Source organism: Onychomys torridus, chromosome 13 (assembly GCF_903995425.1).
Source record: "Onychomys torridus chromosome 13, mOncTor1.1, whole genome shotgun sequence".
Taxonomy (NCBI): Eukaryota; Metazoa; Chordata; class Mammalia; order Rodentia; family Cricetidae; genus Onychomys; species Onychomys torridus.
The window spans coordinates 66,460,508-66,474,566 of NC_050455.1; the positions used below are offsets into that span (position 1 = coordinate 66,460,508).

At 46.3% G+C, this 14,059-nt stretch overlaps 1 protein-coding gene across 1 annotated transcript in view; it reads right to left on the reverse strand.

Annotated features, from left to right (window-relative positions):
- Positions 1-280: 280 nt before the first annotated feature.
- The window catches only part of Slc14a2 (solute carrier family 14 member 2), a 56,963-nt gene continuing 43,184 nt past the window's right edge, over positions 281-14,059 (reverse strand). The window contains exons 8-16 of the mRNA XM_036204497.1: positions 13,385-13,467; positions 12,555-12,714; positions 11,589-11,778; positions 11,175-11,303; positions 9,880-10,072; positions 7,386-7,533; positions 6,639-6,773; positions 3,625-3,674; positions 281-481 (exon numbers count right to left, since the gene is read on the reverse strand). Of these exons, the coding sequence (XP_036060390.1) occupies positions 281-481; positions 3,625-3,674; positions 6,639-6,773; positions 7,386-7,533; positions 9,880-10,072; positions 11,175-11,303; positions 11,589-11,778; positions 12,555-12,714; positions 13,385-13,467 (1,289 nt within the window). The remainder of the gene's footprint in view (positions 482-3,624; positions 3,675-6,638; positions 6,774-7,385; positions 7,534-9,879; positions 10,073-11,174; positions 11,304-11,588; positions 11,779-12,554; positions 12,715-13,384; positions 13,468-14,059) is intronic.

Sequence of the window (14,059 nt, forward strand, 5' to 3'; positions counted from 1 at the left end):
CGAATCAACATTTCCTGGCATCATGCTTTGCTCCACTAAATAACTGAAAGGGGTGACTAGCAAGTTTCTCCCAGAGAGAGTTCCCAAAGAGCCCCCAGTGGGTATATGGTATAAACTAACATGGCTTTGATGAGTTCTGTGCATCTTAGTGGGGGTGTGGGGGGGTGTCCCAACTGGTGACTACATATTATTGGACAGAAAGGAGGGTGAGTGGGCTTTAGCCTGGGCTGCAGATGTTGCTGGAGGCTGCATTTACATGGTATGCCTTAGAAAGGGCAGCTTAGGAGACATCGTAGGCCTGGTACTTCGTTATTGTCGATGCCCTTCTGTTTTTCTCCTGGGACAGGAAGTAGATGCGGTTGGCCTCTGGGTAGGTGACTTTGCTGAGTGGGAGCTTGTAGATGCCAGGGTTGTTGGTTGTCAAAAGAAGAAAGGTGAGCGCTGAGAGGCAGAAGGGCCAGGTGCAGGGTGGTAATCCAAACTGGAGGGAGAAGAGATAAGAGAAATTTAGGTTACATCTGATGTGAATGCTTGCTTAAATAACCTTCATTAGTTAGAGGAAGGGCTGATTGGTGAGGGTAATACTTAACTGATAGCCAATATAAATAAAATCAGGCCATCAGTTTATTCTGTGACAGGTTAAGCACACACTTTCCAAAATACAGCCTTTGGAACTCTAATAGGTCTTAATGTGTTTTTATGTACAAGACTTGTTTTGTCTTGGGGAACCCGGGCAGTCTATACTTTCGGCTCCAGGAACTATGGGCATTCTATGCCTTCTTCAATCAGCTTCCTTTGAAGGGATACACTTGGCATTTATTTTGTAGCTAAAGACCTAGTTGTAGTTGATTGGCCTAGAGACAGGCACCAGATTCAGAATAGGCACATGGCATGAGCCAATAGACTCCCTATTTTGAGCATGTGAATTGAAAGGCACTGAGACAGTATGAATAGGGCTCTTGATCTGAAAGGTCAAGCAGTGGTAGATGGGCATTTAGAAACTGTGTGGAGTAGAAAACCTTTAAAGAAACACAGGAAATGAGCAAACAGGGAGAGAAGCGGAGGAGCGGTAGATCTGTCCTTGGGGCTGGAGGTGAAGGTTAGCTACTTCTCTTCTTAAGGGTTTACCCACCTTCACACTCATTTCTCATCACATTGACCAGGCTTTTATTCCTTGAGATACCCTGCAACATTTAATACTTTCCCCCATTCTTCAGCCGAGGTAGCCGAGTGAATGGTTTACAAAGAGCCTACAAATTCAACTATGAGGCAGATCAAATTATCCTTCCATCCTCCAAGCATTTTACTCTAACCAATAGAAGGCTCAGGTGGTGCCACAGGGGTAACACGGCTGGTTATGTGGAAGTCTAAAGACCACACTGTTAGCAAGACTTGGAAGTGCCAGAATCATACCAGATCGAGGCTGTAAGGGATACATATCCATGAGTGATGGATTCCACTCAACAAAGTCTTCCCAAAGCTCCAATAAGGTGCAATAAAGCGTTTTGGGAAGCATCCATTGATGCTCCACAGTAGACAAACCTTAGCTCTGATTAACTCGTTATGGTTTTTTAATCTTTCTGAGACCTCTTCCCTCAATAGTGTACTGCTGCCTATGCAGAGAGTTGTTGCTTAGCGCATGCCAAATACCCAATAAATGGCCCTCAGGGCACGGTCATCACTATCAAGCAGATAGCAGCATTGTTGAAGGCCAGGACTTGCATACACACATTCTGGTTAGAAAGGCAAAGAATAATGGCTCACTGGGCCTTTCTGAGGAGGCATTGAATGGTTTTATAAATGAAGTTCAATGCTTTCATATTGTGCTCCTCAGTGAAGTTGGAGATTTCTCCTGGGTAAGTTGATAGTTTTTTTTTTAATTCTTGACAATCATCATCATAATGAGTAAACTTTATTTTATTTGGAGAAATGTCTGTATGGAATGGCCTAATCTATAACCTCTCAGCACCCAGAGGAAGACCATTTAGCACTGTGCATGTCTAGATCTAGGAACCAAAGCCTCCTGCATCTCTTCTAGGGCCTTGTCCAAGGCAGGCACTTGGCACATTTATTGAATGATGGATCAGGTGAATTGTTGGCGCCGGAACTGATGGCAGAAGCCTGAGGTGGATGCGGTTCTGTGAGGAGGTCAGAATCCATCTTCTTGTCTCCAGTCAGTGTTCTGAGGCCCCCTCCCCAGTTCCAGCATTCCCTGCTGTGTGTGCTCACTCCTTCATTCCCTCACTATCTCTTTCTTCCATTGTTTCCTTCTGTAAGACTCTAGGATTAAGATGCGCATCTGGGCTAAGCTGAGGACTTGTGAGTCCTAAATGCCCTATGTCAAGTGCTGTGGTGAAGGCACACCCAGCAGGTTGGTGGGAAGCAGGGGAGGGACTCAGTCTACCAGGAGAGATAGTGTCAGGAAGGGCTAATTTGGCTGCTCAGGAAATAGTTTCCTATGCTAAGTACCACCCTCTCTTTGGCTGCAGGTGAAGGATGAATCTAGACAGGTACTGTATGGAATATCTACTCTGTTTTCAGATGTTGGATCTATGACTTTTCCTCTTTGTGTAACTGGCCTGACAGAACTGAATGTATTCTAAAGAAGACACTTATGTCTCCCAATCTACTGGGATAGTGAAAGAATGGACCTCAAGAAATGGAAATTTCTCTAAAACTCTCAGGTTGGAAACGATGCCAGGCCTGGGGAGGGGTTGGTGTCTTGTCTTCAGGAAAGAGATTTATAGCTTGTTAGATCATCTTACAGGAGGAGGCTAAAGTCCACACAGTGATGGGTCAATAGTTGGGAGAGCCACACCTTACCTGGAACAGCTTAGATGTATATACCCCTTGCCCTCTGTTTAAACTCTCATCTCTCTTCAGGACCACCAAAAATGGACTTGAGGGAGCATCACCGGATCTGTTTTCCCTCTCCCCATTATGGTCACATTGAAGACATTTCTTTTTCCTGCTTTTTCCTATTAATTTGGCTGTTTTAAATGTGGTACAGACCATGACCCCAAGTTGAGCAACACTTGTCCATGTAAAGTTTCCCTTGTACTCTTAGGTGGAGTTGGGTGTATTGATTTGTTGGGTAAGCCCAGAGTACTCTGTGCTGGGCCTCTTGGAGCCAAGTGGCAGCTGCTACTTTGCACACCACCCCAAACCGGGCCCAAGGTAAAGAAGAGGTTCTGGGACTAAACTCTTGAGCTTAGGTTCTCTTTGGATGATGACATCATAGCTCTCTCTGTTCTCTGAAGTCATGCCCAATGTCCTTCTCCATGAACATGATAGTTGCTATGGGATAAAGATGTTCACTGTCTACAAGCCATATGGGCAGATAATACACACAAATACCCAAGTTAAATGATAAAGACTCAAAATTAGTTCTATAGAATGGCAGACTACAATGGAGTTATATCTGAAAGATTTATTTTTAAAGTACTCTACCGGCCACTGGTGATGGGTTTGATCCACCCAAAGTTGACACAGAAGCTTTTGAGACCTAGTTCCTTCCTGTCAGTATTAAGGTGGGTGTCAGGATGTGAGCCAAAGGGCAGAGGGATTTGCTGGAGTGTTTGGGAAGTGGAGGAGGGCATGTGGTTTATAGCTCATGTGACTTACCACGGACAGCATGTTAGCCAGGGCGGCACCAAGGTAGGCTGCAAACAGTGCTGGAAAAGAACCAACCGTAAACAGCTCAGTAAAGATTCAACAGCAGCTCAGGGTAGTCTACATACTCCCTCTTCATTAATTTTCTGCCTCAAATGCTATCTCTCACCCACACTGAGTTGCATTTTCATTGCCTTGCAGCTTTAAAAGTGTTAAATTCCATGATAATGCCAGCACAGCTAAGATAGCAGACGAACTTTGTTAAAAAGGGCCAGAATTGAGCTGTGACAGTTCTCTTGGGTCTTACCACCACGCTTTCCAGTAAAGGAACATTTAATAGCATAAACCATAAATGAAGGTTTTACAATAAAGCAAAAGCAAGTGAGTCTCAGAACTCTTCGTTGGAATATTCCATCAGGAGCTGTTAGCATAACAAGGGTTCCTAGGGAGAAACAGCATCCTATGGGTTTGGGGGAGACCAAACCACCTAGTGCCTTGTTTTAGGCTGGGCAGAGAAGGCCATGGATGAGTTGGATGCTGGGGAGAAGCGAGCACTGGCAGAAGATGGAAGGCAATAAAATAGGCCAACATGATTGGGCTTCGCTTTTGGGCCCATTCTCCAAGGAGGACATCCCAACTGTCCCTAAACTATGAATGATAGCCAATCTTTATTAGAGTTACTATGTCTAGCCAGTGGCAACACTAACCATATCCTTCAGCATTCCTTATAGGTAAGCTGTATTGTCTTGATCACACACACACACACACACACACACACACACACACACACTCTATCACCACCACCAACAAACAACAAGTCCTCTTAGGAGGATACCCTTTAGACATGGACACCCTTTCCTTGACTACTGATAACCAGAACTGAACTTTCCAGGCACTCCCTACATGTTAGTACTGTTCTTGCATCAATCACTCATCCTGATACCAATTCTACAGTGTGATCACTGTTTGTGTTAGACGTTAAGATATGAGCTGACTTCTGAGGACTGTATGTCTGACAGTGGCAGAGCCCTGACCAGCTAGATGAGAGGAGAGGCACCAACCCAAGTACCACAGACACCCCAGAATATAGAGGGGATGTAAGGTCCACAGGATAGCTCTAGGTTTGGTCTATGAAGAGCAGGGGCTCAGAAAGTGGTCTTTCCTGAGCTCAGCCCTACCAGACTGTCCCGCCATCTCTGAGGGCGACAGCTAAAGGATTAATGTCTATGCTCCCTTGGATCCACTGCTGTCTTATTTAATCAAACTTGATCTGTTATATGAAGAAGACCTCTCCAAAGCCTTGTGTGTGCTCGTGTGTGATCCCAGAACTGTAGAACAGGGAGGAACCTGAACAATCCATGAAAGCAAAGCATCAGAGAATGTAGCCTGTGAGGATGGTGGGGAGTGGGTAATCTGTCCTGGGAGACACACAGAACAGACTGGTGGGAGGAGCCTTCCACCTTGCCCGGTTAATCAATCCATCACGGGCTGTGTATTTATGGAGAAAGGCTTTACTTCTCTGGGCCTTTCACCTGAAGAGGGAGTAGTGACTACAGGAAAGAGTGGATGCCCTGCAGAGCACATTTTTACAAACCTAGCTGGGTAATTCACTTCTTCATTTCAAATTTAGTCTCCCATCTGTGAAATGGGGACAGGAACAGTATCTGCACACTGCAGGGGGGTAGTGGGGGAGTTAAGGAGAAACCATGGAGCGTGTTTCGCCCCTGTGGCACCTGTGACAATCTGTTGTGGGTCTGTCCTGTCCTGTGCACCTTGGGGTATTTGACACTACCCAGACAAAATGCTCAGAGCACTTCCATTTTTCCCCTAGGTGTGACAAATAAAAAGGTCATTAGACACTGGTACATTTCCCTGGCTGTGAAACACTGGGCCATGTATGACACAGAGCTACTTAACCTTTTTGACAAGGTTGGCACTGGGGACAGTGAGGGGGCCACCTGTGATTTGTCAGTCATCACTGGCATGACCATGACCTTGGGCACCATCCAAGCTGCCCCACCTCTATTCCCTTGTCCTGTCCTTGCTCTTGGGAATGTCCCTTGCAAAGCAGAATAACAGTAAAGACTTTGGGGGACAGAAGGAGATAACGTGTTGACTTGGACACTTTAGATAAGTACTGTGTAAATGGCTACATTTATTTGGTTGCTGTGACAACTATGTAAGTAGCTACAGCATGTCAACCCTATATTGATACGTTTGGTGTAGCATAAAATAATTTTTAAGAAGATAGAAAGAAAAGCTTCAGCTTTATCCTTCACATTTAGTTTACAACACATCCCCCCATCTTTGCAGTGGTGTTATAAACTAAAAAAAAAATGCGTTTCAATCTACCTTAAAGAAACAAATATATGACTATATATGGTTTAGAAAGCTTTTATATATCAGAAAAAAATATTCTGGAATTTTTTATTGTAAACTTATTTCTTAAAACCTTATTTGGTAACATTTCAGCATCCATGGCTGTACTGAAATAGAAACTCTGTTCTAAATATTTTGGCCAAAGGGGTTTTATTTTGTTCCCATTTGTAGACCATGAAAGATGTTCAAGGTTGAGAACATATAAATCTGATGAGTTATGACCATCATCCTAAATTCCTGTGATGTTGAACAAATATGCAAGAGGTGTGTACGGCCATCTTAAGGGTGTACAGTCAATGCTTGATATTTAGCTCCAGTCACTGTGCATGGCGTGTGTTTTACATGTAAGTTTTACATGTAAAGGTTTACATGTAAGAGTTAAGGTCAGGGAGCTGCTCTCCCAGCTCCACCAGGAGACAGCCCCTGGGCAACAATGAGAAATTAGAATCTAAGAACACCCCCCTCAGTGGCCAAGCATCGCGTATATAGTGAACATAGTTGAAGACACAAAGGACAGTGTCAACCACAAGCTTTCATAAAGCAAACTGTTGCCCTGCCATCTTTGGGAGTAGCAGAGTGGTTTTCTTGGCAGGGGTCTACACAGGTCGTCTCTGTGGTCAGGAGGGTAGTCTGTGAGCGGTACCTACCACAGGCAATGGCGAGCAGGTGGGTCTGCCAGGTGATGACGTAGAACATGCCTCCGATGGCGATGCAGGCCAGAGTGCTGTTGAAGCCACACAGGCCAAAGTAGATGGAGTCAAATGGCGTGGCAATGCTGAGTGCTGAGGAAAGGAAGGCGGTGGTATTGAGTGTCGGGGGGTGGGGCTTACAGGGCTCACCTACCTTCCTGAAACACACCCCAGTCTTCCAGCCAGAATCAGTTACTGGGATCAGAGGCAGGTATTCACAAAAAGGAATTTCAGTTGTATTCAGTGAAGATACACGTAAAGGAGATACACGGATGGGACCACAAGAGCTCTAGTGGCTAAGCTGTTAGGAGTGGGAGAGACCCTTGGAGTAAGGACTCTGAGTTCTGATTCAAACGGTGCAGAGAATGTCCTTTGCCACACATGTGAAAAACCTTGACTGTGAACAGAGCCCCATTTTTTGCCATCCATTGGAGATCACTCTTAAATATTCTTGGAAAAAGCTCTCCCAGACTTTAAATTTATGCTGAGGGTTAAATGTCTGATGCCTAGGTCTTTTGTGAGGATAGCTTTTGCTTACAGGAACATTAGGGTACTAGCACCAAAAATGCCAAAAACGGATGTGAGGAGAAGAGGAAGCAGGCGTGATGTCAAAGGTGGGTCATAATTTTCCTTCGAAGCTGGCCCCAAGCACTAACATCCCTCTAGCTCATCAAGGAGGAAGACACTAAGGGCGATGGTACAGACCTGCCAGCATCCCGATGGTGGATCCAATGGCTGCGTGCAAGCAGATGAGGGGGGAAGATATGAACAGAGCTATGAGGAAGATGCCTCCAGTCCAGGGGTTGTCGCAGCCGTACACTTGGCCGATTCCAACTGGGATGGCTCTCAGGAGCTGTACAATGATAGGGTCACGTGTTTGCTATGGAAGTTGACAGTCAGCTCACACCCCCACACCAAGTCCCCCACACTAACGCGTTTGGACAGGATCTTACTATGTGTCTCCAGCTGGCCTGCCTCAGCCTTTTGAGTGTACACTGACATTTTACAACAGGGTTCACAGAGGACATTACTGTTCAGTCGGGTTAATGCTGAAGAGAGGAAATGCTTTATCCTCTCAGTTTTGAGATTGTGGAGCCCTAAGTAGTTAGGATTTGAGTTTCCTTCTTTCAGAAACATCAGTGTGGGGGAGTTATTCTCTTACGAAGAGCAATTGAAGAATTTTTAGAAGGGCATTTATTACTTGTTAGAAATATATTCCTGATAAAACTCTGATATTTTTAGAAACAAGATGATAAGGGGTTATTAGGAGGGAAATGGTCCTTTGTACTTCCAAGCTGTGCATGGCTGGCTGTGGTGACAGTCCCGTCTGGCGAGCAGTTAGAGTTGGGGATCTATGGAAGGGCCTGGCAGTGGCAGTACGGTCTAGAAACTGTCTCAGGCCATCCTGCATGTCCCCAAAGGTCCTGAGAAGGCTGACAGTGAGCTGCTGTGAAGAGAGGAGGGGACAGGCCCTCTGGTTAGCCCAGTCTCCCATCCCCCAGGCTAGAGAACAGAGTAGGGCTCAGCCTTGGCCTGTTGGGGTAAGGGGACAGGCATGAGAGTATATGCAGAGAATGACACATGGCTGTTTTATGTACCCCTACTTGTCCCCTCTGGGACCCCTCAGTGGTCAGGCCACACTGCTGGGGTCTCTAGACCCTCTTTTTGACATCCATTGCTCATTTTCTTGAAGCTCAAAGTACAAGTTTTAATTGGAAGACCCAACACATGAATTCTTATCATAGTCCAGAAAGTTATTTCTTCAAGAATGACTGCCCAAAATAGTTTTTTTTTTTTTTTTGAATCGTTGGGGTGATGGTGATCTAAACTAGGTGTATAGGATTATTAAAAAATATTTCATTTCTAGAAAAGTCTGAAATATTTTTCATTGAGAATACAATGAACCTTATCTTATGATTTCTAACATTATCTTTTCCTAGCACACTGAGTAGAACAATTTTGGCTCCAAAAGATAGGGACTGGGTAAACCCCCATGAGCAGGGAAACCTAAGAGAGTGAATCACCGACTCAGCTCCTTTGCTCACCTCTGGCCCATGAATGCTGCCCCTCCTCCACCGTCCATGACAATGACCAAGGATAAGCCTGACAGAATAATGTCTTTTCTGAATAATGATGCCTCTCAGTGTGTTTGCAGGACTCTGTCAATGACACTGTGAAATGCTGAGAGGCACTGGGCATCATTATTTCTGAAACTTCCTTTAATAAGCCCAATGGCTTTGCGGTGATGATGAATCACCAATAATGAAGTTCCAGGTTGAGCTATAAACTGGAACAGGAAGTCCTTTAGTGTGATGGAGAGTAGGAGGTCTTAGGGAAAAAACAAAACAAAACAAAAAATGCCTAGTTAGTTAAGAATCCTAATGGCCACATTTCCCCATCTTGTTTAATACTTTTAATATCTCTTCTTATTCACTATCTTGGCAGGCTTCCAGAGGTCAGTATTATACATAAAATACTTTAAAAAGATGAAAATCTCTGTTTTCTCTGTTTCTGAATGGAGGTAAACCTGTGCTTCAAAATATGAGCCAGGCTCATGAAGGGAATGGGATACAATTGTTTAGGCTGATGGGTAGTGGTATGGTGTGTTTACTTTAATGATTCCATGTGACGAATGAAAGAAAACACATAGTATGCTAAAACTGGGCTTAAGTATCAAAAAGGCTTCCAAACAAAGGAAAGCAGCAAAGAGCGCAGGTCACATATAGGGGGTTGAGTTCCAGCCTGGACTTGGCTCTCCATTAATTCATTGTGGAGCCTTGGGTGGGTTTTTTAATTTGGCTTTGGTTTCTTCCTCTGTGTTATCATAGGGTGGGGCCACAAACAAAACTTCTAGTTCTTAGGAGACAAGGACAGGATCTCAGAGGATACATACGTAGAACACTTTTTACTGTGTAACTGTGAATAGTCATCATTCGCTTATGTTTCTGATGTGCAAAACAAGTATATTCAGTTTGACACTGAGTTTGTACAACTACTGCCCTTCCTTCTTTCCAGGTTTTTTAATTTTATTTTTTAATTTTCAAGACAGGGTTTCCCTGTGTAGTTTTAGTGCCTGCCCTGGATCTCACTCTGTAGACCAGGCTGGCCTCGAACTCAGAGATCCACCTGCCTCTGCCTCCCGAGTGCTGGGATTAAAGGCGTGTGCCACCACTGCCCAGCCTTCTTTCATGACACCTACCAAAGGCACTTGGACGTTTGACCAGGTGATGTTGGGTGTGGCGGTTGCAGGCTGCAGCAGCGTCGTGGGGAAGAAGAGGTTGTAGTGGCCTGTGGCTGCCAGGTACAGGGTCACGGCAATGTTGAAGGGCAGGGTGAAGACGGGGAGGTCCCACTTGCTGAAGATGGTGCTCAGGGCACTGGAAAGGACGGGACTGGCGGAAGAAACATGAGAGACCTGTCAGATGTCGCTGGCCTTGGAACTTGACCACACAGTGGCAGAGAACCCTGGTTTACCCAGAGAAAAGCCTGTCTGCCTTTCCGTGGGTTTCTTTCTTGAGCAGGACAGAGAGACTGGGGAAGGTTCACATTCAACCTCAGAAGGACGACTTTAGGAGATCCTTGGGATTTTCTCAGTCATAGAACTCCATCCCCTAGGCAAGAGGAGCAAGGGAGGGTCAGGAGAAGAGAGGGAAGGAATTATAGCCATTAATAATTTTGAGTGGCCAAGTGCTCTGACTTCATGGGCAGACGACCCTTCATTTTCTGGAAATGAGGGAGAAGTCTGGTTCGTGGAGGTCTCGGCTTCATGGCTGGACTTCAGTCTACCCTGTGAGGTTGTCTCAGTCTGGTCAGCAGTCTAAGGGAGGGAGAAAATCTTGTGGGAGCAGGAGGTATTTCCAGACACTGGCAGGACCCTGTGCAGCTCTTAGCTTATGTGGCCAGCGGTTTCTTGCTTTGTAGGCAGCCAGGGCAGGACCAGAAGTCCTTTGAGATCTCAGGGAAAGGATGGCAGCTGATGAGGCATCACACACGGACGATCTGGCATGACTCTCCCAGTTTGTTACCAACTGCCTCTAGTGGTGCTCCTGACATTCAAGCAAAATGATAAACACTTTAAAACGGGAGTAAAAATGGCGGCCAAAGGGCTGGGTAAAAAAGATGCTGATTGGAACAGGGAGACAACTTGGCGGGTAAAGTGTTTGCTGCTCAAATGTTAGGACCTGAGTTCAATTCCCAGCACCCATGTCAAAAGCTGGGCATGGCAGCATGTGTCTACAACCCCAGTGCTGTGGGTAGAGACGGGTAGAGTTCTGGATCCTGCTGGCCAGCTAGCCTCACCAAAACAGTGGCCACGTTCAGTGAGAGACCTCTTCTCAGAAAATGAGGTGGAGAGTAACAGAGGAGGAACCTGAAGCCAACCTCTGGCTTCCACCTTGGACATACAGGCACACAAACCTGAATGCATGTCACACACACACACACACACACACACACACACACACACACACACAGGAATTTTAGAAGCAAACTCACCAAGTCATGGACATGACAATGACAGGGAGTATCAGCCACCAGTAATAGTTGCCCTTGTCTGAGAACACGGCCATCAGGAGCCCCACAAGCACCCCATTGTAGCCGTGGAGTCCCGCCGCAATGGCTGACCTGGGGGCACAAGGATGAGTTGGTGAAGCGGAGCCTCTCTGTGACTTTAACTGAGTCACAGCTTTCTAACGTGGGGCCTGACAACCCATCCTCAAACAAGCTACGCTTTTGGGAGTGGGGAGCAAAGATAATCTATCTACCCTTTGCGATCAGAGAAGAGTAGCGTCTGGTTAGTAGTCATTGTTCTGAGGAGTCTGGGCTAGAGGGTAGGAAGGAGACGATGGTGGTCCTCCTAGGGAGTGGCCTCCTGGCCTTATGCTGGAACGCTAGGCCTTAGGGACTTACTTATCCTGGCTCAGGATGAGGGCAGTCAAGGTGGACACAATCGTGCCCAGGCAACCCAAGATGGCCCACCAGGGATTCTGCACGAAGAGGCCAAGGGCGATGAGGATGCCACTGAGAGGGTTGTTCACAAACATCACCTGGGACATGCCTCGGAGCACCCAGTCAAGGAACTGGAACACTGGAGATTTGTCTGAAATGATAGCCGGGAGAGTCAGCAGATGCTCAGAGCAGGTCAGACCCGGGCGAGGTCACAGGCGGCAGTGGGGGTGGGGGTCTTCAGGGGACCAGCATGTATGGGCTAGGCCTCAGGTGGTAGTGGGAGTGGGTGTCTTCAGGGGACCAGCATGTATTTTCATCAGTCAGAGGGGAGGCTAAAGAAAGAACGCAGGGGTGCATTTGAATGCCCAGAGCACTTGCCAGCCATTGCTAGCCCAATGCAGTCTCTACTAGTGTCTAGGCTGTTTTTCCCATGGTGGGGATCAGGGCCCTACTTTGAGCTTGATTGTGCTTTCTGTGAGAGTGGCATAAAATTTCCAGAAAATTCTCTTGGTGCAAAGAGGGTATGAAACCCATGAGCCAAGCAATATGGAGATTTCTAGAGAGACCCCTCTGCTGTGGTAGACAGTTCCCTAAGCCGTCCAGCACAGATTTGTCTAGAATGCTGGATTCAGAATCCCAGTGCTTGTCTGTAACATGTAGTTGGTATATTTGGGTCAGCAGAACTTTCTGTGGAGAAACAAGACCTCACACAGCTATCCATCCTTACAGAACAGTTGCAAATATGGGTGTTTATATCCTAAGAGCCCCTCTGCTCTAATGGTAGAAGCTTCTTTGAGAGGCCCCCTAAGAGAGATATCCAACTGGTCTGCAGAGAAGCCCCACAGCTTCTGTTCCTGGGTGGGTGGGTGGGGGGTGAGTAAGACAGGCGCTTTGGGGGCTGTCGGTGGCTGACATCTCAGACTGTACCTTTCAGTCCCTCCCCACACTCCTTCATCTCTCCTGTGATGTAACTCAAGGCTTTGCTGAGTCTCTTCCCCCCGGCGGCCATGGAGCTCTGAATCCAGGAAGTCCTGGCCGTGGTGGCTTCCGCCTTTATCTCAGAGCTTCCCTCCATGGTGTCCAGATCCTGCTCAGGGGCCAGAAATAGGTAAGAATCTTCCACAGTTTTGGGATTTTCACACCAGGTGACATTTGAAGTCACGTGGAGGACCAAACTAAGATTTTCACTTGAGACTTTGTTAATCTGCTGTTTAACCGTCTCTCTGGGTTGTTTTGTGAGACACATCATCTTGTTTGATAATGTTCAACCTCAGCGCGGTAGGATGAGGTGGTCTCTCCACCCTTGTTCTGCGGATGAGGACTCGGGCGTGCAGAAGTTCATTGTCTTGAGGTCACAGTCAAACGGGTCAATAAAGATTTAGACACACATACTTGATTTTCTTAAAAATCACTGTCTTACATACTTTCTAAAAGAAATTATTTCCCTACTTAGTCTTATTCTAGTTTTTGGATTTTAAACACAAAGGTATGAGATTAAACCCATAAAGATTCTTAGAAAAACCCTAGCACAATCTTATTCCCTAAATGCAAACTGAGGATAAATAATGCAATGAAAAGGTATGATAGCTCACAAAGCAAACTGTGAAAAATAGACATTTTTTATCCACGTGGCTACATTTCTGAAAATACAACTCAAGAGACATTTGCCTAAATTTGAGCATCCTTGACAGACTGCAACTCCCCAGCCTGCTGTGGGCTGCAGGGTGCTGTCTCTGGTCTGGGGTCGCCATACTCACAAACAGTTCCACTGTGGGCTTCCGATATGGGTAGGGGAGTGGCTCTTTGGTTTGTTTATCTTGGTGGTCACCTTTTCCAAACACTGGAGAGAAAGAGAGAGCCATCAGTTCAGACACCTGTATTCTGGTACTTTGACAGTAATTTCTCCAGACTTGGGTTAGACCGTTTGGTATCTTCTATTCCACGGAGAAGCATAAAACCATGGACTCTTATGGATAAGACTCCTTCTTTTCCTTTGTTGGTCAGGCCCATTTGAGTGTCTCTCTTTGGGGAAAACTCCACATCATCATGAAAACAGAACATGAAGGAGGTTTCAAGACCCCAGTGGCCCTTAACAAGATGCCTCTACTCAGCTTGACCTCTGTATTAGCCTCCTAGGGGGACAGTGGCTTCTCTGTGATCTCTGTATCACATAGAGACTTGCAGGTACACAGAAAGGGACCGGAGGGTGGAGTGGACAGTGGAGGATGCCCAGAGTAAGTGCCAGTCGACTGCTTCACCACAAGCAGGACATGTGTATCTCACAACACTCCCCCAAGACTTGGGGACCATTAGGAAGAAAGAGCAGGAGGGTTGTGAAAGCCAGAGGTTGGGGAGAACTGGGGAAAAATGGGGCCTTCTGGACATGGCAGGATCGTTACACTCATAAACTAACAGCAGCTGTGGTTGCTTGC